Here is a 24,397-nt window from a genome sequence, read left to right as displayed (position 1 = left end):
CAAATAGGTTGTGTTCTCTGTCAGTCAGTGTATAGAGGCCTATGAGCTACTTTATATGTGTGTGTGTGTGTGTTAACTGATATGCATGTGTTCTTTCCTCAGTGAACAGTGTATAGAGGCCTATGAGCTGCTGTTAGCCCTGGCGGAGAGTGAACAGAGCCTGGTACTTGGCCAGTTCAGAGCTGCCGGAGTGGGGACTGTAGGTGAGTCACACTTCGTGCCCACACAGGCTTGTTTGTTCTTTGATCAGTGCTGGTTTGTTCCTCCCTGCATTAAGAGACCCACAGTTGAACTCCTCCAACCAATCAAAGCAAAGAGGCCACCTTCCAAAAACACACACTTCTAATTTATTACTCTTTCACAAACTGCTCCACTCACCCATTTAATTCCTTCACAAACCTCTCCTCCATCACTCCTCTTCCCTATTCACTTCTCTCATCCTCCCATCATAAACGTCTATATCCTACTCATTTGTTTCCCTCCTTCCCCAACTCTCCTCCCTCTCTCCTTCAGCTGTTGACAGGTGCCATGTCTTCAGTGAGGCATGTCATGCATCATGACTCCCTTGTCTCACACACTTCCCCCACTCCCAACCTAACCTTTTCCCCTTCAACACAAAAACACTCTCTCAGAAGAACATCCCCGTAGGGTAAATCCATTTGAATTCAATCACTTTTTGACAGCACCCCTTTTATTTGAATGAAACCTTCCATACATATTTTTCCCATTGTAGAAGTGCTCAGTAAGTTACTTTTTGGAACTGAATGCCAAACTATTCAAGAGGTTAAGGTGCTCAAAGTGGACAGATTTTGCATACTCCACCATATCATGAGACATCCATGTCTTCAGCACTGGAAAAGATAAACGGTTGAATTTTATATAATTTAGAAGCTTACAAACAGGGCTGTCAAACAAAACCAAAAAATCTGGAGAAAAAATAAAATGTGTCCTTTTTTATCTCTTTCCACTCACAGCCCTTTCATCCCGTATGTCAGATTTTGTCATTGATAGGCGCCTCGCCTAAATTGGAACACAGTGCTCAGGTTCTCCTCTTCACAGGGCAGGATCAGTTTTGACTGACATCTGTTATAAACTTGAGCACTGTGCGTGACAAGAAGCCTCCATCCCTCCTACTAATGAGGCTACTTTTGCACATTTTTGTTGTCTGAGTTAGGAAAATACTGTAAATTGAGAGGAGTCGATGCGTTCTGAAAGATGAGACGTTAAGGATTATATTAAATACCGCTTTGATGTCATACAAGAAAACCACACACCCATGAGTCCAAATGTGCACTTCACATTTCCATATTTAAAAACTCATATACTTTTACAGTTCTTCTGTTACAAACATTTCAATTTGGCCCTATCCATATAGGCAAATTTCCACTAGTGTAAGGGGTTAATTAACCTTTAATGCCAAATATTAAACTGTTGATTTTCATATTTACATACAGTACCAGTCAAAAGTTTGGACACACCTACTCATTCCAGGGTTTAACACATATGGAATCATGTAGTAACCAAAAATATAACGTCTCCTCCAGGCTGTGTAAGGGCTATTTGACCAAGAAGGAAAGTGATGGAGTGCTGCATCAGATGACCTGGCCTCCACAATCACCCGACCTCAACCCAATTGAGATGGTTTGGGATGAGTTGGACCGCAGAGCGAAGGAAAAGCAGCCAACAAGTGCTCAGCATATGTGGGAACTCCTTCAGGACTGTTGGAAAAGCATTCCAGCTGGTTGAGAGAATGTCAAGAGTGTGTACAGCTGTCATCAAGGCAAAGGGTGGCTACTTTGAAGAATCTCAAATATAAAATATATTTTGAATGTTTAAAACTGTTTTCGTTACTACATGATTCCATATGTGTTATTTCATAGTTTTAATGTCTTCACTATTATTCTACAATGTAGAAAATAGTAAAAAAAAAATAAGAAAAACCCTTGAATGAGTAGGCGTGTCCAAACTTTTGACTGGTACTGTATGTTGTAGCTTAGATCCTAAAAGTTACAATTTCAATTCATTTAAAATGTCAGTGATGTACCAGCTAAATTGCGGTAGGCCAATTCCATGAATTCTATTTCTATGATTGAAATTACACCCACCCTGCATTCAAGAGCATGTTTTGTCTCAACTGATGGCGGGAACAACACAAAAACCTCAGATGTGAAATAAGGTCTAAGTTACAACATATGCGAATATGAAAAAAAACTGAGTTTGTGTTTTTGGCAGCAGGTATCCTAGCGGTTACAGCATTGGGCCAGTAACCGAAAGGTTGCTGGTTTGAATACCCGAGCCGACTGAAAATCTATCTGTGCCCTTGAGCAAGGCACTTAACCTTAATTTACTATGGCTGACCCTGTAAAACAACACATTTCACTGGACTTATCCGGTGTATGTGACAATATATATTTTTTGCGGATAATTGACGTTAAATGTAAAAAAAACAACAACAAAAAAACTTTTTTATTAAAACATACTTTTTTTTATAAAATAATGTAGTTTGAAAACTTTTAAATGATATCAAACTCAATTGTTTATCTTTTCAAATGATAAAGGCATGGATGTCTCATGGTACGGCGTATGCAAAATGGGTCAACTTTGAACACCTTTATCTCCCGAATGTTTTGGTATTCGGGTCCAAAAAGTCACTTTCTGTAAGATGGGATGCTGTAAAAAAGTGATTGAATTCAAATGGATGTGGCGCAGCGTTCTAAGGCACTGCATCTCAGTGCTAGAGATGACACTACAGACCCTGGTTCGATCCCGGGCTGTATCACAACCGGCCGTGATCGGGAGTCTCATAGGGCGGTGCACAATTAGCCCAGGGTCGTTAGGGGAGTGTTTGGCCGGGCTAGGCCGTCATTGTAAATAAGAATTTGTTCTTAACTGACTTGTCTAGTTAAATAATGGTTCAATAAAATGAAAATAAATGTATTCATCTAATGCTGACCAACTTTACATACAGTATAGCCTTTTGTAGCCATATTTACATTGTCCGTTTGAATGCTCCATTCGATCATTTTGTTCATATGGCATATCTCATTGGCCTTGTGAGAGCCCTAAAATGACTGCAGCGAATGCAAGTTATTTAACGGTTCTGTCTGTCTGTGTCTGTGTCTGTGTGTGTGCGTGCGTGTAGGTGAGCAGTCGGGAGAGGAGAGCATCACTCAGATCCTGAAGAGGGCCCACGACTGCAGGAAGACAGCAGAGAACGCAGCCAAGGATCTGCTGGGCAGGCTGGACGGTAGCTGTGGAGCTGCATTCGCTGTGACCGGCTGCAGCGTTCAACCATGGGAGAGCCTGTCCTCTAATAGTCACACTAGGTTTGTGTGTGAGTGTGCATGTGTGTGTGTGTAGAGTGTCTTCTAGCAGCCGTGTGTGTGTGTGTGTGTGGTGTGTGTACTTGTTTGAGAATGTCTGCACATTGGTAATTATCCCATGTGCAATATGTGTTTAACTCACCAATGCATTCCTGTTTCTTTTCTATGAGAATATTTCTAGTTCATTACTTATATGGCAATCCATCCCCTAAATATTCTGTTTTGAAACATAATTGAGGCCAACCCTCTGCTCACGTGCCCATGACAGTTCAGGCAAGGAAGCTGCTCCCTAAACAAAGCATTAATCTACAGCCACTGCTCCGGGAGAGAGAAGACATGACAGTCATATGTGGCTCACATGTTAGTCAGGAGCACAGCAGACAATTGACAATTAATGTAGGAGATGAGAGTCCACAGTGCTGTGCTGTCGGACCAGTACACTAACGGACATTCCCTATGCTGGATCCACATCACTGATCCCACGAACGCACACACGCACAGCAGGGGATCTCACGCTGGCTTTTTAATCATAGACACAAATTCATAATAAAATCTTTCTCTCCCTCCCTCACACATGTACGCACACACAGACATACAGTTCATTCGGCAAGTTTTCAGACCCTGCAACTTTTTCCACATTTTGTTACATTACAGCCTTATTCTAAAATGGATGAAATAAAAACATGTCCTCGTCAATCTACACACAATACCCCATAATGACAAAGAAAAAACGGTTTTTTAGATTTTTTTGCAAATGTATTCAAAATAAAAAACAGATACCTTATTTACAGTTGAAGTCGGAAGTGTACATATACTTATACGAGTCATTAAAACTCGTTTTTCAGCCACTCCACAAATTTCTTGTTAACAAACTATAGTTTTGGCAAGTTGGTTAGGACATCTACTTTGTGCATGACACAAGTAATTTTTCCAACAATTGTTTACAGGCATGTTTTTAACTTATAATTCACTGTATCACAATTCCAGTGGGTCAGACGTTTACATACACTAAGTTGACTGTGCCTTTAAACAGCTTGGAAAATTCCAGAAAATTATGTCATGGCTTTAGAAGCTAATTGACATCATTTGAGTCAATTGGAGGTGTACCTGTGGATGTATTTCAAGGCCTACCTTCAAACTCAGTGCCTCTTTGCTTGACATCATGGGAAAATCAAAATAAATCAGCCAAAACAATTGTAGATCTCCACAAGTCTGGTTCATCCTTGGAAACAATTTCCAAACGCCTGAAGGTACCACGTTCATCTGTACAAACAATAGTACGCAAGTATAAACACCATGGGACCACGCAGCCGTCATACCGCTCAGGAAGGAGACGCGTTCTGRCTCCTAGAGATGAAKSTARTTWGGTGCYAWAAGTGCAAATCAATCCCAGAACAACAGCAAAGGACCTTGTGAAGATGCTGGAGGAAACYGGTACAAAAGTATCTATATCCACAGTAAAARTAGTCCTTTATCGACATAACCTGAAAGGCCGCTCAGCAAGGAAGAAGCCACTGCTCCAAAACCGCCATAAAAAAGCCAGACTACGGTTTGCAACTGCACATGGGGACAAAGATCGTACTTTTTGGAGAAATGTCCTCTGGTCTGATGGAACAAAAATAGAACTGTTTGGCCATAATGACCATTGTTTTATGTTTGGAGGAAAAAGGGGGAGGCTTAAAAGCCAAATAACACCATCCCAACTGTGAAGCACGGGGGTGGCAGCATCATGTTCATGTTATGGGGGTGCTTTGCTGCAGGAGGGACTGGTGCACTTCACAAAGTAGATGGCATCATTAGGATGAAAAATTATGTGGATACATTGAAGCAACATCTCAAGACATCAGTCAGGAAGTTAAAGCTTGGTCGCAAATGGGTCTTCCAAATGCACAATGACCCCAAGCATACTTCTAAAGTTGTGGCAAAATGGCTTAAGGGCAACAAAGTCAAGGTATTGGAGTGGCCATCACAAAGCCCTGACCTCAACCCTATAAAACATTTGTGGGCAGAACTGAAAAAGTGTGTGCGAGCCTGGAGACCTACAAACCTGACTCAGTTACACCAGCTCTGTAATGAGGAATGGGCCAAAATTCACCCAACTTATTGTGGGAAGCCTATGGAAGGCTACTCGAAACGTTTGACCCAAGTTAAACAATTTGAAGGCAATGCTACCAAATACTAATTGAGTGTATGTAAACTTCTAACCCACTGGGAATGTGATGAAAGAAATAAAAGCTGAAATAAATCATTCTCTCTACTATTATTCTGACATTTCACATTCTTAAAATAAAGTGGTGATCCTAACTGACCTAAGACAGGGACTTTTTACTAGGATTAAATGTCAGGAATTGTGAAAAACTGAGTTTAATTGTATTTGGCTAAGGTGTATGGAAACTTCCGACTTCAACTGTACATAAGTATTCAGCCCCTTTGCTATGAGACTCAGAATTGAGCTCAGGTGCATCCTGTTTCCATTGATCATCCTTGAGATGTTTCTACAACTTGATTGGAGTCCACCTGTGGTAAATTCAATTTATTGGAGATGATTTGGAAAGGCACACACTTGACTATATACGGTCCGACAGTTGGCAGTGCATGTCAGAGAAAAAACAAAGCCATGAGGTTGAAGGAATTGTCTGTAGAGCTCCGAGACAGGATTGTGTCGAGGCACAGATCTGGGGAAAGGTACCAAAAAATGGCTGCAGCATTGAGGGTCCCTAAGAACACAGTGGTCTCCATCATTCTTAAATGGAAGAAGTTTGGAACCACCAAGACTCTACATAGACTGAGCAATCAGGGGAGAAGGGCCTTGGTCAGGGAGGTAACCAAGAACCCAATGGTCACTGACAGAACTTCAGAGTTCCTCTGTGGAGATGGGAGAACCTTCCAGAAGAACAACCATCTCTGCAGCAGTCAACCAATTAGGCGGTAGAGTAGCCAGGCGGATGCCACTCAGTAAAAGGCACATGACAGCCCACTTGGAGTTTGCCAAAAGGCACCTAAAGGACTCCGACCATGAGAAACAAGACTCTTTGGCCTGAATTCCAATGATGGTGGCAGCATCATGCTGTGGGGATGTTTTTAAGCGGCAGAGACTGGGAGACTAGTCAGGATCGAGGGAAAGATGAACAGAGCAAAGGACAGAGAGATCCTTGATGAAAACCTGCTCCAGAGCGCTCAGGACCTCAGACTGGGGGCGAAGGTTCACCTTCCAACAGGAGATTGACCCTAAGCACACAGCCAAGACAAGACAATGCAGGAGTGGCTTCGGGACAAGTCTCTGAATGTCCTTGTGTGGCACAGCCAGAACCTGGACTTGAACCCGCTCGAACATCTTTGGATAGACCTGAAAATAGCTGTGTAGCAACACTCCCCATCCAACCTGACAGAGCCTGAGAGGATCTGCAGAGAAGAGTGGGAGAAACTCTCCAAATACAGGTATGCCAAGCTTGTAGCGTCATACCCAAGAAGACTTGAGGCTGTAATCGCTGCCAAAGGTGCTTCAACAAAGTACTGAGTAAAGGGTCTGAATACTTATGTTAATGTGATATTTCATACATTTTAAAAAATGTCTAAAAAACTATTTTTGCTTTGGCATTATGGGTGTAGATTGATGAGGGGGGGAAACGATGTAATCAATTTTACAATAAGGCTGTAACGCAACAAAATGTGGAAGAAGTCAAGGGGTCTGAATTCTTTCCGAATGCACTGTATCTGCGTAGACACATCTTTCTTAGTTGACACAATCAGCCTCAAACAGATTTGAGGCTGATTGGCAATAATAAAGAGTTGTTATCCAATCATGTGTCCAACCAGGTTACTATAGTTTGGTATCAGTCTTTAGCTGGATTTCTGCACAGTGTTTGGTGACTTAATTTCTCCATGTGTCAGACTTGCTTTGGCTTGAATCTGCCCATAAGGCACAGATCTAGGAACAGTTTAGCCTCTCTAATCCTGATCTTAACTGTTCAGGGGGATATAAAGGCTAGTTTCTAGATGCTACAGTTATCATCCAACAGTGCATAATTTTATGATACTATCTCTCATCTCTACCTGTGTGTGTGTGTGCGTGTATGCGTAGCACCACCAGTTCCACGGCCAGCTCATGCGACACTGACTTCTCCAGGGAGGACGAGCAGCGGCTGAAGGACTACGTGCAGCAGCTGAAGAATGACCGCGCGGCGGTCAAACTGACCATGCTGGAGCTGGAGAGCGTGCACGTCGACCCCCTAAGCCTGGAGATCAAGCCCCGGGGAGACACACACAGGCTGGACCTGGAGAACGCTGTGCTGATGCAGGAGCTCATGGCCATGAAGGTGAGGGAGGGAGGGAGGGAGGGAGGGAGGGAGGGCATATACGCAGGCTTGTATGAATAAACACACAAAACGTACCCTTCAGTTTAGGGAGTTAGTTAGAATCTGACACTTTGTCCCCACAGTCCTCCTAATGACATGAAAACCTAGTTCTCCCCTGACCTTGGCGATCCGTCTGGTTGATAGGATCTTGTGGTGATGGCTCCACATAAGAGGGCAGGAATAGGAATACACTTCTCCTCTGAAATACTAAAGATTGCAACACTCACCTCACCATGGATGGCTGAACATTCTCTAAACAAGATGACTTGCATCAGAACTGTCCCTGTTTGACATTGACTTGCCCATTATTTAAAATGTATGCACTCTACTGTAAGTCGCTCTGGATAAGAGCGTCTGCTCTTGGCCGGTAGGGATATCCTTGTCTCAGTATGTAAAAATGTAATAAAATGTATGCACTCTACTGTAAGTCGCTCTGGATAAGAGCGTCTGCTAAATGACTAAAATGTAAATGTAAAATTTAGTGTTGTGGTGACATTGATAATTCCATGGCCTTCATTCTGCTATTGGCTGTACTGTGCACCATCAGCTCTCTTCACTTAACCCTGACTGTAGTTAATCCCTCCCTTCTTTTCTTCCTTCCTTCCCTCCTTCTTTATATACTTCTTTCCTCCCTCCCTTTTTCCCTCTCTTTCCCCTTTCCTTCCTTCCATGTGGTTAACATCACTTGATCAGAATAATTTGTGGCTTGTGTATATTAACCTGTTTAATCCTTTCTTTCCTTGTGTGCGTTAAGCCTTTCTTTCTCTCCCTCCTCCCCCTCAGGAGGAGATGGCAGAGCTGAAGGCCCAGCTCTACCTGCTGGAGAAGGAGAAGAAGGCGGTGGAGCTGCGGCTGAGCACGCGGGAGGCCCAGGAGCAGGCCTACCTGGTGCACATCGAGCACCTCAAGGCTGAGGTGGAGGAGCAGCAGGAGCAGCGCAGGAGATCCCTCGGCTCCACTGGGAGTGGTAGTAAAGACAAGAGCCAAGCCGCCAAGGTGAAGGGAGAACACACACTCACACACTCATACACACACACACAAGAATTCACCTCAAACAACCCCCAGCGCTAACAGGGACAAGTGCCAGGGTGAGGGTGCTCCCACATTTACGCCCTCAATTCCCGACCTCGAAGTAGACCTCTTCCACCTCATCGAAAACCCCAGCCCTAGCCCCAAACAGGTCTACCACAGAGCCACAGAACAGGGTTTAGGCTTGGATTGAGATTTAGACTTGTAGACCGACCTTATAGACAGTGTCTCTCCTGTACACAGCAGCACTCACTCTGACCCAGTCAGTCACATGAAATATTGAAGAGGCTCTCTGCTCTCTTTGCAGTAGTCTCACTGTCTCACTCACTCTCTCTCACACACACACACACACACACACACACACACACTTTGTCAGTCTGTATGTATTTGGCTCCTGGGATGACTGGTGCTTGAGCCCCCATAGACAACAGTCCTGAAGCTGTGAGGGGCTGTCACTCAGAACGGTTGGCGCACTAGTACTCCCGTTAGTGAGAATCTCCTCTGTGAGAAGCGGTCTCTACTCTACTCCTAAAATAATTGGAGTCTTTCTTATTCTGTTGGGGTTTTCTTCTGGGGAGCTGTCTGTCATTCACTCTGAGCTGGGGCCCTAGAGACGGGGACACTGTGTGTCTGTGAGAGTCCTACTGCCTACACAGAGTGACAGAAATAAAAATAAAAGACCTGCAGAGGGAGAGAGGAGAAAGGGAGAGTTTAAGAAAGGACTATTGAGAGGGAGGAAAAGTAGAAGGGGGAGAGGAGAGAGAAGCAAAGGAAGGAAGGCAAACTAAGATAAATACTGAGTACTACTGTACTGCGTAACAGGAGCTGACAAAAGGAGGATAAGAAAATGGGAGGAGTGGGTGAGAAAGTAGACAAAAGAGGACTTACAGAGTCTCAACTATCAAAGACTTTTACCTGAATTCCAAAAGGTCTGGGAGGTCAATTCCATATCAGAGTGCTAAGCCCCTCACACCATCCCTGCCCTGGTCTTCTCTACCCATTTCTTTAATCCAGATAGATAGAGATCAGCTGTCAATGTGTTGCCAAGATTAAGAAAGGGAGAACACAGGTGTGCTTTTCTCTGATCACAGCCTTGAGCATCCAATGCTGGTGACACTACATTAACCTTATAATCCACTGGATACGATAACAGTGTCCTTCCATACATGAACACATGCACTTCACATCTCTAGGCATGTAGACACACACACCTCTATGTATGCACACACACCTCTCCATCTGTATTCACACACACATAACATATACACCCCCCACTCCCTGCTATCACCGTAGCTCCTTTGGTTCAATAAAGCTTAATCCTCGGTTGCTAGGAGCAACCGGCATTGAAGATGCCAATCACAGGACCATCTGTAAATTAAGGTGCTTTTCAGAGTGAAAGCCAGAGCAGCGGCTATTATTGCCTTTCACCCTTCTCTGTCCTTTTCAAACCAGCCACCTTTTATATCTACAGACCAGTTCTCATTGTTAGGGTCTAGAAATGGCCTGCTTGATTGGATCTCGCACACTGGGAAGACTAATAGGCACACACACCTCCTGCTGTGGGAGAGTATACATACACTCACTCACTCACTCACACGCACACACACACACACACACACCATCATTCCACTCTGTCAGAGCCATTCATCATGCACACACAAACACTGCAAGCCCAATCAAGCATAGTTCACACAGCACAAAGGCTATTACCCAACACACACACCAACAAAACACTAACCAGCATCTCCCAGTATCTTCCCCTCCTCCCTGGTCTCTTCCTATATCCATTTCTCCACTAGCTTTAATGGAAGCCATGTTCCAATATCTATCAACAGCCCTGTAATAAAATCAGGCTAGCAGCATAGCAGGCCCTGAAAGTATGACAGCATACCTGTAACTCGATAAGTCATGTAGCATGCTAAATGAATGCTCTGACATGCTTGTCCGTTGTGAATCAGGCTGTATTATTCTGTAGTCCAGGTGTAGGGCAAATACACTGGGATAATAGGTTGAAGTGGTAGTGCTGCCACCTCATGAACCGGGTGTGCATGTAACAGCTTGAGGTAAACGTTGCACCTAACCACAGATCTAGGATCAGATTACCCTCTCCAAATCGTAACGTCAACCAGTATGTTGAGACATGCATAGCTGACCTTAGATCACTGTCTTTAGAGGCAACTCATCCTTCTCTGGCAGGTCTGAGAGGGAATGTCCTTCGGAGTAATCAATGTTTTGGGATTGGTGACATGGGCTTGGTTTATTAATGCGATTTAGTTAAATGACTGATTATGTAATGGTGTCTTGAGCTCTTTTCCTTGTTCTGTTGTGTGTTATGGTATTGAATTAGAGTGATTGAGGCCAATGTTAACTTGATCACTGTAAGTCTTGTATCTGTAGGCAGCCTAATCACCTCCGCCCATCACGTCACCAGGCCTTGTCTGAGAATGGTCATTAGTAGCACTGTGGGGTTGTAGACCAGCTCCTCCTCATGGAAGTGTTATTTTCCAGGATTGTGGAGACTCTCCAGCCATCAGCTTGTCAGATCTGAGGACACTTAATGACAGCGACCTGGCAGCAGAGCTCACCAGCGCACTGAGACGGTAAGAAACCCAACACACTGTGTGTGTGTGGTTTTTGTTTTTACTATCCTTGTGGGGACCAGAAGTCCTCATAAGAATAGTAAAACAAGGAAGATTCGGGGACATTTCACCGGTCCCCACAAGGAAAAAGGCTATTTTAGGGGTTAGGTTTAGGGTTAGGGAAAATAGGATTTGGAATTGGAATCAATTATTTGGTCCCTACAAGGATAGTAAAACAAACGTGTGTGTGTGGTGACCGTAAAGTGTGTGTGTCTTTGTCACGATCGTCTAAGTGAGAAAGAGAGGAGGACCAAAACGCAGCGATGTGAATCCATTCTTCTATTTATTAAACGAAGAACACTTAAACTAACTATACAAACTAAACAAAATAACAAACGACCGTGACGCTAATGAAACCGAGTGCAGACATGCAACATCAACTAACATAGACAATCACCCACAAAACACAACAGAAAACAGGCTACCTAAATATGGTTCCCAATCAGAGACAATGACTAACACCTGCCTCTGATTGAGAACCATATCAGGCCAAACGACAAACCCAACATAGAAACACAAAACATAGATAACCCACCCAACTCACGCCCTGACCATACTAAAACAAAGAAAATACAAAAGAACTATGGTCAGAACGTGACAGTCTGAGACACCCAAACAGACGACCCCTCTCTCTCCCTGTGTTAGGCGCATACACGTTTCTAAGTACAAAACCTCTGTTGTTAATTTCTGCTTTTACTACAGGCAGTCTACCCCTACACATCTCCTTTGAGGAGCACATTTTTACGGCCAGACCCGGTGAAAAAACGACTGCCACCCCTGCACTAACATTTGTTCCATGGCTCAGCACATTTGCCCCTTTCCACCAGAGCCCCCAATCGACTTCATGCACCACATCATTATGCATCTCCTGCAGAAACAACACCTGTACTTTCTTTTGTTTTACATATTCACCCAGCACACTCCTCTTTCCCGCATCTCTGGCACCATTTATATTAAGCGATCCTACCCGAAGCGTCTCCATAAGAAGTGGGAGAAAAGCCACCAAAGAAAGAGACCAATAGCAAAGCTCAAAAGCCCTAGTGCCAGAAAAAATAACATTCATCTAAACAGCATCTGAAGGAAGACCCTTACTCATGGTTGTGACCAACTTCCTCAACCTAAAATGTTTCATGTGTGAGAGGACACCATGCCCCTCATTTTTCATAGCGTGTTGTACTGATTGTGGACTACAGGAAAAGGAGGACCGAGCACACCCCATTCTCATCGACAGGGCTGTATTGGAGCAGGTTGAGTGTTTCAAGTTCCTTGGTAACCACATCACCAACAAACTATGATGGTCCAAACACACTAAGACAGTCGTGAAGACGGCACGACAAAGCCTATTCCCCCTCAGGAAACTGAAAAGATTTGGCATGGGTTCTCAGATCCACAAAAGGTTCTACAGATAAACCATCGAGAGCATCTGGACTGGTTGTATCACTGCCTGGTATGGCAACTGCTCTGCCTCCGACCGCAAGGCACTACAGAGGGTAGTGCGTATGGCCCAGTACATCACTGGGGACAATCTTCCTGCAGGTGCCTTGGTGGAAGAGTAGGGTAACATCTCACAGAAAGAACTGGCAAATCTGGTGCAGTCCATGAGGAGGAGATGCACTGCAGTACTTAATGGAGCTGGTGGCCACACCAGATACTGACTTTTACTTTTGATTTTGACCCCCACTTTGTTCAGGGACACATTATGTCTGTGGAACTTGTTCAGTTTATGTCTCAGTTATAATATTTACACATGTTAAGTTTGCTGAAAATAAACACAGTTGACAGCGAGAGGTGAGAGGACATTTCTTTTTTTGCTGAGTTTACATATTACCTCAATTACCTTGACTAACTGGTGCCACCGCACATTGACTCTGTACTGGTACCCCCTATATATAGCCTCACTATTGTTATTTTACTGCTGCTGTATCATTATTTGTTACTTTTATTTTTTTTTAATGTTACTTATCTATTTTTTACTAAACACTTATTTTTCTTAAAACTGCATTGTTGGTTAAGGGCTTATAAGTAAGCATTTCACTGTAAGGTCTACACTTGTTGTATTCGGTGCATGTGCCAAATAAAACTTTGTTCTCCCCCTTTTTCCTCTTCTGCTTGACACCCTCCTCCTCCCCCCTAGTCGCTTGCCCTTCCCCACTATACTCTCCTCATCCACTAGCATAACCTGACTAGACCCAGTCTCATTTACCCCACCATCCATAACCTGACTAGACCCAGTCTCATCTACACTACCATCCATAACCTGACTAGACCCAGCCTCATCTACACCCCCATCCATAACCTGACTAGACCCAGCCTCGTCTACACCCCCATCCATAACCTGACTAGACCCAGTCTCATTTACACCACCATCTATAGCATGACTANTGAAACGGTTCTTGTGCCTGTGTAATAAAACATGAAACGGTTCTTGTGCCTGTGTAATAAAACATGAAACGGTTCTTGTGCCTGTGTAATAAAACGGTAATTAACGTGGAAAAACATTTTATTAGCATGTTGTTGCATACCTTGGTAATTGCATTTTAATTGCATAGCAACAAGCTGCAAGTTTTTGTAACTACTATACACAAGAGGAATAGTGACTTACTTATTCCACTCGTGTAAAACTCCAGTATTATGCAATTATAAAGCCATTTCCAAAGTCCTATGTGACCATAATGTTGCTATTGTAATAATCACTATTGTAATAATAAAGTTACTTCACCAGTATAGGAACTGGATGTCAAGTGTTACTGTATTACCTTATGTCTCACTCATTATGAAAATATATTTGTTAGTCATTTTGAAGCTGCAAAAGTGGTCTACTCGAATGATGAGTTGATTCCATGTCCCTCATGTATTTAACTATAGGCTATATAAAGATGAACATCTAAGAGCCCTCCAAACCATGTGCTTATGATCATATATTTAGACTAATTCAACTAACTGTTATAGTTTTTGGTTCTTCATCAAATAGTTGGCAGCCATCAAATATATATATATATTTTTTCAAATAACTTGCAAATATTCACATACCTTCACATATTATTTCGTTTTCTGAAAGGTATTCAAAATACTTCCAAATATGATTTGTTTTTCTGATACCTGTATTTGAATATCAAAGAAAATAGTTGGCTTTTAGTTGAAACCCTACATAAACTGCTGTATATTCGACTACCTTGAGTATTTGAAAAGTTGGTATTTAAGTAAATTACAAAAATACAACCATTTTCTACCTAGGTCTGGTGTGTGTGTCTTCCTGACTCATCCCGTGTGTGTGTGTGTGTCTCAGAGAAAAGAAGCTGAAGGGGCGTGTCCAGGAGCTGGTGGCAGCGCTGGAGAGACTAACCAAGAGCAGCGAGGTCCGCCACCAACAGAGTGCCGAGTTCGTCAACGACCTCAAACGGGCCAACAGGTAACCATGACAACACACACAGGAGGGGAGGAAATATATTTAGTGACTAAAAGTGGAAATGTTTATTGCTATTAAGACTTAATTGTGTGCATGTGGGGGGGCTTGTTTATGACTACCAATAGATAAAGAATGAAAAGGTCTTGGAAAAATTAATATAGTTCAGCTATTTGGATTCAGACCCTTTCTTATTTTTTTTCTGTCATTGTTTTGTTTTGTAATACAGCATTGCCATCTAGTGGGAAAGGGGGTGAATTGATATAGAACAGCACTATTCTTTATGGATTGCATAAACACAATTTTCCTCCTAAACACATTCAAGTTAATTACTACATCTCACTATTTCACTTTCACTGCAACCCCTCAGCAACCCCTCTTTCTCTGTGACTGAACTCACCAAATCAGAACCAACTGAAGCCAGTCCATCCATCTGCCTGTCTGCATTGTCCTGTCTAGCCATTTGACTCTCTCTTTCTCTCTCTTTCTCTAGTAACCTGGTGGCAGCATACGAGAAGGCCAAGAAGAAGCACCAGGGCAAGCTGAAAAAGCTGGAGGCTCAAATGATGGCCATGGTGGAGCGCCACGAGACCCACGTCCGCATGCTCAAACAACGCATCGCCCTGCTGGAGGAGGAGAACTCACGGCCACACACCAATGAGACGTCCCTATGAGAACTGATGAGATGCCCTAATGAGAACTGATGAGACATCCCTATGAGAACTCACCAGCCATCTCTATGAGAACTCACCAGACATCACTATGAGAACTCACTGGATATCACTATGAGAACTCACAAGAATACATGGCAATGAGAGACGTCACTATGAGATCTCACGAGAACTCACTAGGAGAACTCAAAGCTCCACACCAACAGGACCTCCGTGTGAGCATTATTATGAGCAACGGTTAGAGGAGGGGACGAGGGAGAGGAAAGACTGATGTGTGTTGAGAATGTAACCCTTTCCTACCAACCCAGAGATACCCTGCAGTCCTATTGGGCACATACACGTGTGGGAGGACACTGAGGTGATAGCTGCAAGCTCATTAGCCAGCTGATGGACTGGTAGAACTGCCAGGACCTATCAGAGTTGACGCTACAAATGAACGCTACGCTATCAATCATCTCTGGAGAACAACACGTAATTATAATGTACTTTTTTTGAAAGCACTACTATCCTTACTGGTAAATTAATCGCTATTATGTCTCCCACTTTATTTCATATGTTTATGGTCGTCTTTAGTAGCCTTTTTGTTATCTCAAGGTTTGACTGCAAATTATTTAGGAAATATTTTAGATCGATGTTGTCATTTAAAGTTATTCCTTTTTGTTGCCATTTGGCACTATTTTGAGCGATTCCCTTTTTAAGGAATTCCATTCTCTCAGCTCTACTTAACAACTTCACAGTTTTCAGTCTACAATGTACACTCTGCCATAGTGAAGACTCACTGAACACAAGGGCTCTATTCACTCAAACCTTTCACTTGGTTTGACGTCTGAATATGTCAAAAACATAATTCTTCTTGCACTGTCATTTGAATTGTCACACAGGTAAAAATGTTGTCTTTGATGTAACTGGCAAGCCTGCTTCCCAGATTGGGATAGGGCCCTAAGTCAATACCTCACAGTGTGCAAAATGTCCTTCCAATATGAATGGCAGTGTTTCAGCACGGGCCTTGAACTGTACAGCAGTGAATCAATCGCAAAATACTGTAGTAGGTGTGTGCATGGAGGGGAGATAACAATAGAGTTTTAAGTGTGTGTGTGTGTGTGTGTGTGTGTGTGTGTGTGTGTGTGTGTGTGTGTGTGTGTGTGTGTGTGTGTGTGTGTGTGTGTGTGAGAGAGAATGTTTGAGACAGAGATACAAGAGTATGCCTTGTCATCCCCTTCATACACACAGAGTTGTTGTACACACACAAACATCCTTTCCAGCCGCAGCACATTTCACTTCCCGCTGGATAATATCACCACATTGCCTTGTTGAGGACTCTTTGTTTTTCTGCAAGACTTAAACCTGCAAGACCTGTTAACCAATGGCTGCTCCACTTTCTCTGGACGAGGGAACCACATACTATTCTATAGCAATCTGAGATGCTGCATTCTCTCACTCTACCTGACTGCTGTATTGTTCAACATACGTACTACTGTATCTAGCTACTATAAGTATACTTAAGCAGGGACAGACTGGCGCCCAGATGACACCCATGTTTCTAGATAACCCTCAATAGCCTGCTATACAGACATTTTAATTAGGCAGGGGTGGGTCAATTGCATATAAATTCCATCTAATTTATTAATGGAAATTGGATTTGACAATATTTTTGCTTCGATTCATTAACCAAATGTCCTTTTCATTCCCTGAGTTTCAATGTATTAACCCCAGTCCTGCTATTTGGTAAGACCCACAGCATATGAAAGGGGGGGTAAGAAAGGGTTGGCAAACTAATGACCTTATTTGCACAGATATGTTTTGTAATCAAATCTTGGCAATCATTGTTTTCTTGGTTTTAATACAGATAGTATTTGTTTATATTATAAAGTAATAAACCAATTTGAAAGTAAAATGCCAATTGAGTGCTTCTCTGTTTTTCTTATGCTACAATAACACCTGTCATACAAACCAGCATTGATACATTCAGAAGACCAGGTTTAAAGTATCATTTTAAAAAACATGTCTGTGTATTACGAGACTACTCTATTTTTAGTAATGTACAACTTATTTCTCACTTACAATTATTCTTTGTAACGCTACTTTTCTTACACGTTTAAGCTAGAAATGCCATTTAAATGTAAAAACGTGTAGACTGGTCAGGAACATTTTGATATCTTTTATACTTTTTTAACTATTAAGTTTTTTGTCCATCTTTTTGTCCTCCATCCACTTATGGGATTTCTTCAGCATTCTAAAGGTCCCATTGTTACAAACTCCCAGACTTCCAACATTCTATTCACAGTAAACAATGTAACTTTTGACACAAATCAGCTACTTTGACCACTTTCCCAACAACTTAGGAAAAAAGTATAAAATCTTTGTCTACTTCTCTGCTATTGAAATCTGAAATCAGAACCGAATGATCTTCTACCAATCAAGAGGTAAAGCTGTTTTAGAACCGCATCAACTAATTTCATTAAGCTAACTTCCCGCTGTTGAATATAACTGGAACTTTGAAAAATGTAAAACGATAGCAATGGGGAGCACAGTTATTTATACTGCACTCTAACTGCAGTTACACTGCAAAATTACTTCAGTAAAAATAGCTTATTTTGGATGCAGTGTTTGCACCATACTGCAGTTATACTGCACTCGAACTGCATTTATACTGCAGTGTACTGCAGTTATACTGCACTATGACTGCAATTTTTTTCTCGTAAGGGGGTCTTTCATGCCAAATAGTGTCGCCCTCTACGTCACAATGGGATTCGATGAGTTCTAGCTTCTGTTGCTAGGACTGTTGCTAAAACTTTCAACATTCTGACCGGATTACATAATGAACCAAAGCGTCTGTTGCTATGCTGGTTGCTTGGCTCTATTTTACCTCGTAGGAGGATGCGGGCAGTTATAGATCTATTTCACCGCATAAATTATTACCTCAGAATTACTCTCAAAGGAGAGGTAGAGGGGGACACTATTTGGCCGGGAGACATTATTTGGCATGACAGGCCCACATTTAAAGGTAATGTTGATATAGTATTCTATTAAAGTAATCAGACCAGATATTTTAATATATTTCACTTTGATTATATTCCACTGCTTCACTTGAGAAAAAAGTTTAAAASTTCAACTACCACAAAAATACTTTTAAAGAGCTGAAGCAAATCACAAAATGTTTCTTCATGGGAAATTACCATCTAGTTTGTAGTGCTACACTGCTACATGCAAGTCTTGAGTATCTGTCTCCATAGTAACGTCATCAACAACTTAGGTAACTTAACTAAAGTCTACTGTCTACTGCACCTATGAAAGGTAAGTGAGAATAGACAGTTAAACAAAATAATTGTCTGAAGAAGATTGTAAATGTTTGATTCACTGTTCATGTCTGTCAGCTCTTGTGAGTGGGCCTGTTTGTTAGATTCCCTGTTTGTGTCAATTTTGGCCACCTGTTGTGTGTGTTTGTATTACCTCTTGTTTGTCACAGTTAGTCAGTGTGTTAGTGCTTATGAATGGCTTCTGAGGACCAAGGTTTGCAGAACAGAGCTCTGGTGACCAGCTCAGGGAAAAGGAAGGAGAAACTCCGTCACAGTGTAGTGGCAAGGCCAGTCCACCTCAGCCCTGCAGGTAGGCAGCACACATGCATACACACACACCCCAGCTAGAACATCATGTTCTGAGAACCATATGTTTCTTAGAGCTTGGTAAAAGTGTGGTAGTCAGTTATTTTGCATACAACCTTCTCACAATTTTCTGGGTATGGTGCAGGATAGTTGCTTGGCTTTGGAACATTCTCAGCACATTTATTCTCAGCACAATGTTATTCTGTGGGAATTTTAGTACTCAGCGTAACGTTTCCTCATGGTTCTATTTAAAGTCATGTTCTCATTGTTCAGAAAACGTTACAAAAACTTGTCGTAAAAAAACACAAGAATACTTTAGTAACGTTCAGAGATAGTTCTAAGAATGTTATTTAAAAACATATACATTCCGTTCTCAGCATCAACAAAACGCTCTATCCTTTATCTTGTTAAGTGTGTTCATGTGTGTGGCCCACTAATTGGCCACACCTGATCTTAATGAGTGCTTGTTTCCTTTGAAATGGGGTCTGTTGGAATAGACTAAAATGAACAGCTTTGTATGACTTAAAAAACATGTCATGCTAATGCCATTTTGGTTCTAAACTCATGGATAGAGAACAGAAGATCATAGGTTCGAATCTCTGATGCCGTGCCACAATAGAAAATAAATATGTTTGCATGATTAATGCCAAAGCAAATTAAATGTATTGTGTCCTATCTGTGCTTGGAGATCAAAACAGTAAACCCAAAATAAGCTAGCAGTGTTATTGTGACATTACCTTAAAATAATCTATAATTTCCCTTCTCAGAAAGGTAATAAAGCCTCCCAGGAAAAGTTTCAGGGAACCATAGTAAAACGTTCTCAGAACCTCCCTGCAACCTAAAAATTAAGATTCCAAGAACAGGCAAAATTTTCACTTCCGTTCTCAGAATGTTTAAAAAGCTTTCAATTTTACCGGTCAGGAAACGTATGGCTTCGTTCCCAGAACCAATGGGAAACCAAAAACATACGTTCCCACAACTTCCAAGGAACCAAATGTGCTAGCTGGGACATACACACAGACGCACACAGAGAGAAACTTGATACAACCAAACTGTCTTGTGGTGTCTTTGCCTTGTTTACCTTTACTCCCTGTCCGACTGTACCTCAGTATCTACAGATACCAATGGAACAGTGGCAGTTCCCAAGTGGATACACAGTCACACACAGAGGCCTGGACAAAAGGTCAAGGACCTCCTTGGCCCTGAGAGAGAGGCAGCACTGAAAGCTATACAGACAGGTACCACCATCCTCTGCTCACATTCCCTATTTACAACTAACAGAAAGGCTCCTACAGTATTTGTGATGTCTCTGCTCTGTGGTGGTGTTGTATTCAGGTGTGTATGTGGGCTGGAGATGTCCAGACTTGACCTGGGATTGTTTTAGAGTGGGTGACTCCTCCATGTGCTTCTGTGGACATCACCTGTATGAGCATGGGAAATACACAGGTACAGACCATCTGTCTAAAAATTGATAAAAAAATAGTATGGTGTATGTGTGTGCATGTGCCTGGCCTACACGAGTGTACTTAAACTAGTTTTTTATTACATAATGGTGTGTCTGTGTGTGTGCGTCAGGCTCCAGTGTGCGTGTGCCCTGCTTGGTCCCGTCCTGTAGCTGCGGGGCCTTTGCCTTCATGCCGTCCCGTCCAGAAGAGGTGGGGGAGCCATGGGTTAGAGGGAGACCTGGGTTTGACTCCCAGGTCTGGAGGGCCCTCTGTCGCTGCAAACACCCCCACCAGCAACACTCTCCCAGGGCAGGACACTCCTGCAGGGTGGGAGGTACGGTAGTGAACAATAAATGGACATGTCAGCCGCTCAATGATGTAATAATTGCAAACATAAATGACAGGACTGTATGTGTTCATAGATTTCCCAAATGGTAGGCCAGGACCCAGTAGTACAGTTTGATAGGGCTTTGTTTCATGGCACCCTCACATGCGATAAATCAAATCACATTTTATTAGTCACATCGCCGAATACAACCTTACAGTGAAATGCTTACTTGCGAGCCCCTAACCAACAATACAGTTTTTTTTTAAATACGGATAAGAATAAGAGATAAAAGTAACAAGTAATTAAAGAGCAGCAGTAAATTAACAATAGCGAGACTATATACAGGGGGCAACCGATACAGAGTCTAATGTGCGGGGGCACCGGTTAGTTGAGGTAGCATGTACATGTAGGTAGAGTTATTAAGAGGGGGGGGGGGGCCATGCAAATTGTCTGGGTCGCATCTGACTAGATGTTCAGGAGTCTTATGGCTTGGGGGTAGAAGCTGTTTAGAAGCCTCTTGGACCTACACTTGGTGCTCCGTTACCGCTTGCCGTGCGGTAGGTGAGAAGAGTCTGACTAGGTGGTTGGAGTCTTTGACAATTTTAGGGCCTTCCTCTGACACCGCCTGCTATAGAGATCCTGGATGGCAGGAAGCTTGGCCCCAGTGATGTACTGGGCTTAGGCATACCGTCTGTAGTGCCTTGCGTTCGTAGGCTGAGAAGTTGCCATACCAGACAGTGATGCAACCAGTCAGGATGCTCCTCGATGGTGCAGCTGTAGAACCTTTTGAGGATCTGAGGACCCATGCCAATGTTTTCAGTCTCCTGAGGGGGAATAGGTTTGTCGTGCCCTCTTCACGACTGTCTTGGTGTGCTTGGACCATGTTAGTTTGTTGGTGATGTGGACACCAAGGAATTGAAGCTCTCAACTGCTCCACTGCAGCCCAGTTGATGAGAATGGGGGCGTGCTCCGTCCTCTTTTTCCTGTAGTCCACGATCATCTCCTTAGTCTTGATCACGTGAGGAGAGGTTGTTGTCCTGGCACCACACGGCCAGGTCTCGACCTCCTCCCTATAGGCTGCCATCATCGTTGTCGTGATCAGGCTACCACGTTGTTGTCATCGGCAAATTAATGATGGTGTTGGAGGTCGTCCTGGCCGTGCAGTCATGAGTGAACAGGGGTACAGGAGGGACTGAGCACGCCACCTGAGGGCCCCTGTGTTGAGGATCAGCGTGGCGGATGTGTTGCTACTACCATTACCACTGGGGGCAGCCGTCAGGAAGTCCAGGATCCAGTTGCAGAGAGGTGTTTAGTCCAGGTCCTTAGCTTATTGATGAGCTTTGAGGGCACTATGGTGTTGAACGCTGAGCTGTGTCAATGAATAGCATTCTCACATACAGTGAAGTCGGAAGTTTACATACACTTAGGTTGGTCATTAAAACTCGTTTTTTACCACTCCACAAATTTCTTGTTAACAAACTATAGTTTTGTCGGTTAGGACATCTACTTTGTGCATGACCCAAGTAATTTCCCCAACAATTGTGTACAGACAGATTATCTTATTAATTCATGTATACATAATTCCAGTTGGTCAGAAGTTTACATACACTAAGTTGACTGTGCCTTTAAACAGCATGGACAATTCCAGAAAATGATGTCGTGGCTTTAGAAGGTTCTGATAGGCTAATTGACATAATTTGAGTAAATTGGAGGTGTACCTGTGGATGTATTTCAAGGCCTACCTTCAAACTCAGTGCCTCTTTGCTTGACATCATGGGAAAATCAAAATAAATCAGCCAAGACCTCAGAAAAGAAATTGTAGACCTCCACCAGTCTGGTTCATCCTTGGGAGCAATTTCCATAGGCCTGAAGGTACGTTCATCTGTACAAACAATAGTACTGTCACGATCGTCGTACGAACTGGAAATATACTCAGACCAACGTGCAACGTGATTTGGGTTCCACATTTTTAGTAAAGGAAACTCTGCCTAAATATGATCCCCAATCAGAGACAATGATAAACAGCTGCCTCTGATTAGGAACCATACCAGGCCAACACAGAAATCAACACACTAGATCACCCACCCTAGTCACACCCCGACCTAACCAAAATAGAGAATAAAAGGCTCTCTATGGTCAGGGCATGACAGTACCCCCCCAAAGGTGCGGACTCTGGCTGCAAAACCTGACTCTATAGGGGAGCGTCGGTGGCGTCTAGCGTCGGTGGCGTCTAGCGTCGGTGGCGTCTAGCGTCGGTGGCGTCTAGCGTCGGTGGCGTCTAGCGTCGGTGGCGTCTAGCGTCGGTGGCAGCTCCGGTGCGGGGCGAAGTACCCACTCCGCTCGTGGATTCACCAGCATCGGTGGCGGCTCTGGTGCGGGACTTTGCCCCCGCCCAGACCACGGGTCCGGCCATGGAGCCGGGTAGAACGCCGTGCCCGGACTGGGCATCGGCGCAGAGGAGGGCCCCGGCCATGGAGCTGGGTTGTATGCCGCACCCGGACTGGGCACCGGCGCCGAAGAAGGCTCCGGCCATGGAGCTGAGTTGACCGCCGTGCCTGGACTGTGCACCGGCGCAGAGGAAGGCTCCTGCCATGGAGCGGGACTGGACGCCGTGCCTGGACTGGACATCGGCGCAAAGGAAGGCTCCTGCCATGGAGCGGGACTGGACGCCGTGCCTGGTCTGGGCATCGGCACAGAGAAGGGCTCCTGCCATGGAGCTGGACTGGACGCCGTGCTCGGACTGGGCATCGGCGCAGAGGAAGGCTCCTGCCCTGGAGCTGAATGTACTGGACCGTGGACCGTCGCAGGAGGTTCCGGACTGTGGACCGTCTCAGGCGGTTCCGGACTGTGAAACGTGGCCAGAAGCACTGGACTGTGAACCGTCGCCGGAAGCTCTGGACTGGGACTCGTAGCCGAAAGCTCTGGACTGGGACTCGTCACCGGAAGCTCTGGACTGGGGACCGTCGCCTGAAGCTCTGGACTGGGGACCGTCACCTGACGCTCTGGACTGGGGAGGCGCACTGGAGGCCTGATGTGTGGGGCCGGCACAGGTGGCACCGGACTGGTGACACGCACTTCAGGGCGAGTGCGGGGAGCAGGCACAGGACGTACCTGACTGGGAAGGCGCACTTGAGGGAGCGTGCTAGGAGCAGGCACAGGACGTACCGGACTGGGGACAACTCACATTCCAAGGCCGAGTGCGGGGAGGCAGGCACAGGAACGTACCTGACTGGTGAAGGGCACATACTTGAGGAGAGTGCGAGGAGCAGGCCACCAGGACGTACCGCGACTGGGACCACACACTTCAGGGAGAGGTGCGAGGAGGAGGCACAGGACGTACTGGGGCTGTGGAGGCGCACAATGGACCTATGCCTGGTGCGGTAGAGCTTGCGCAACAGAATTGGTCTGGAAGATAACACACATCTCTCGCACGGTGAGTCGCGATGAGCTAGCACCCGCGGACAGTACGTGGGCTGGGAGGCCGCATCTTGGATGTTACCTGGTGGGCGTAGAAACGGCACATCAATTGTAGAAACCCCGGAGACGAATGAATACTCACACTTTTCTGCAAGTGGCGAGTGCGGGAGCCTGAGCCAGGACGT

General features: G+C 44.2%; 2 protein-coding genes across 3 annotated transcripts in view; both read left to right on the top strand.

The window, feature by feature from the left end:
- mcc (MCC regulator of WNT signaling pathway) overlaps window positions 1–16,610 on the top strand; it is a 190,064-nt gene extending 173,454 nt beyond the window's left edge. For both annotated transcript variants that reach the window (XM_023983948.2, XM_023983949.2), the window contains 7 exons: window positions 103–203; window positions 3,143–3,326; window positions 7,405–7,639; window positions 8,462–8,674; window positions 11,216–11,307; window positions 14,633–14,755; window positions 15,243–16,610. In XM_023983948.2, coding sequence (XP_023839716.1) covers window positions 103–203; window positions 3,143–3,326; window positions 7,405–7,639; window positions 8,462–8,674; window positions 11,216–11,307; window positions 14,633–14,755; window positions 15,243–15,423 — 1,129 coding nt within the window. In that variant the 3' untranslated portion in view covers window positions 15,424–16,610. The remainder of the gene's footprint in view (window positions 1–102; window positions 204–3,142; window positions 3,327–7,404; window positions 7,640–8,461; window positions 8,675–11,215; window positions 11,308–14,632; window positions 14,756–15,242) is intronic.
- A 2,301-nt stretch (window positions 16,611–18,911) lies between these two features.
- LOC111960838 (protein FAM221B) overlaps window positions 18,912–24,397 on the top strand; it is a 17,810-nt gene continuing 12,324 nt past the window's right edge. Inside the window, exons 1-4 of the mRNA XM_070443264.1 lie at window positions 18,912–19,026; window positions 20,132–20,260; window positions 20,358–20,468; window positions 20,598–20,801. Coding sequence (XP_070299365.1) covers window positions 18,912–19,026; window positions 20,132–20,260; window positions 20,358–20,468; window positions 20,598–20,801 — 559 coding nt within the window. The remainder of the gene's footprint in view (window positions 19,027–20,131; window positions 20,261–20,357; window positions 20,469–20,597; window positions 20,802–24,397) is intronic.

The sequence above is a fragment of the Salvelinus sp. IW2-2015 genome, linkage group LG4q.1:29 (genome assembly GCF_002910315.2).
Source record: "Salvelinus sp. IW2-2015 linkage group LG4q.1:29, ASM291031v2, whole genome shotgun sequence".
Classification (NCBI taxonomy): Eukaryota; Metazoa; Chordata; class Actinopteri; order Salmoniformes; family Salmonidae; genus Salvelinus; species Salvelinus sp. IW2-2015.
The sequence above is the reverse complement of the archived record's forward strand: the minus strand, read 5'-3'. Positions and strand labels throughout refer to the sequence as shown.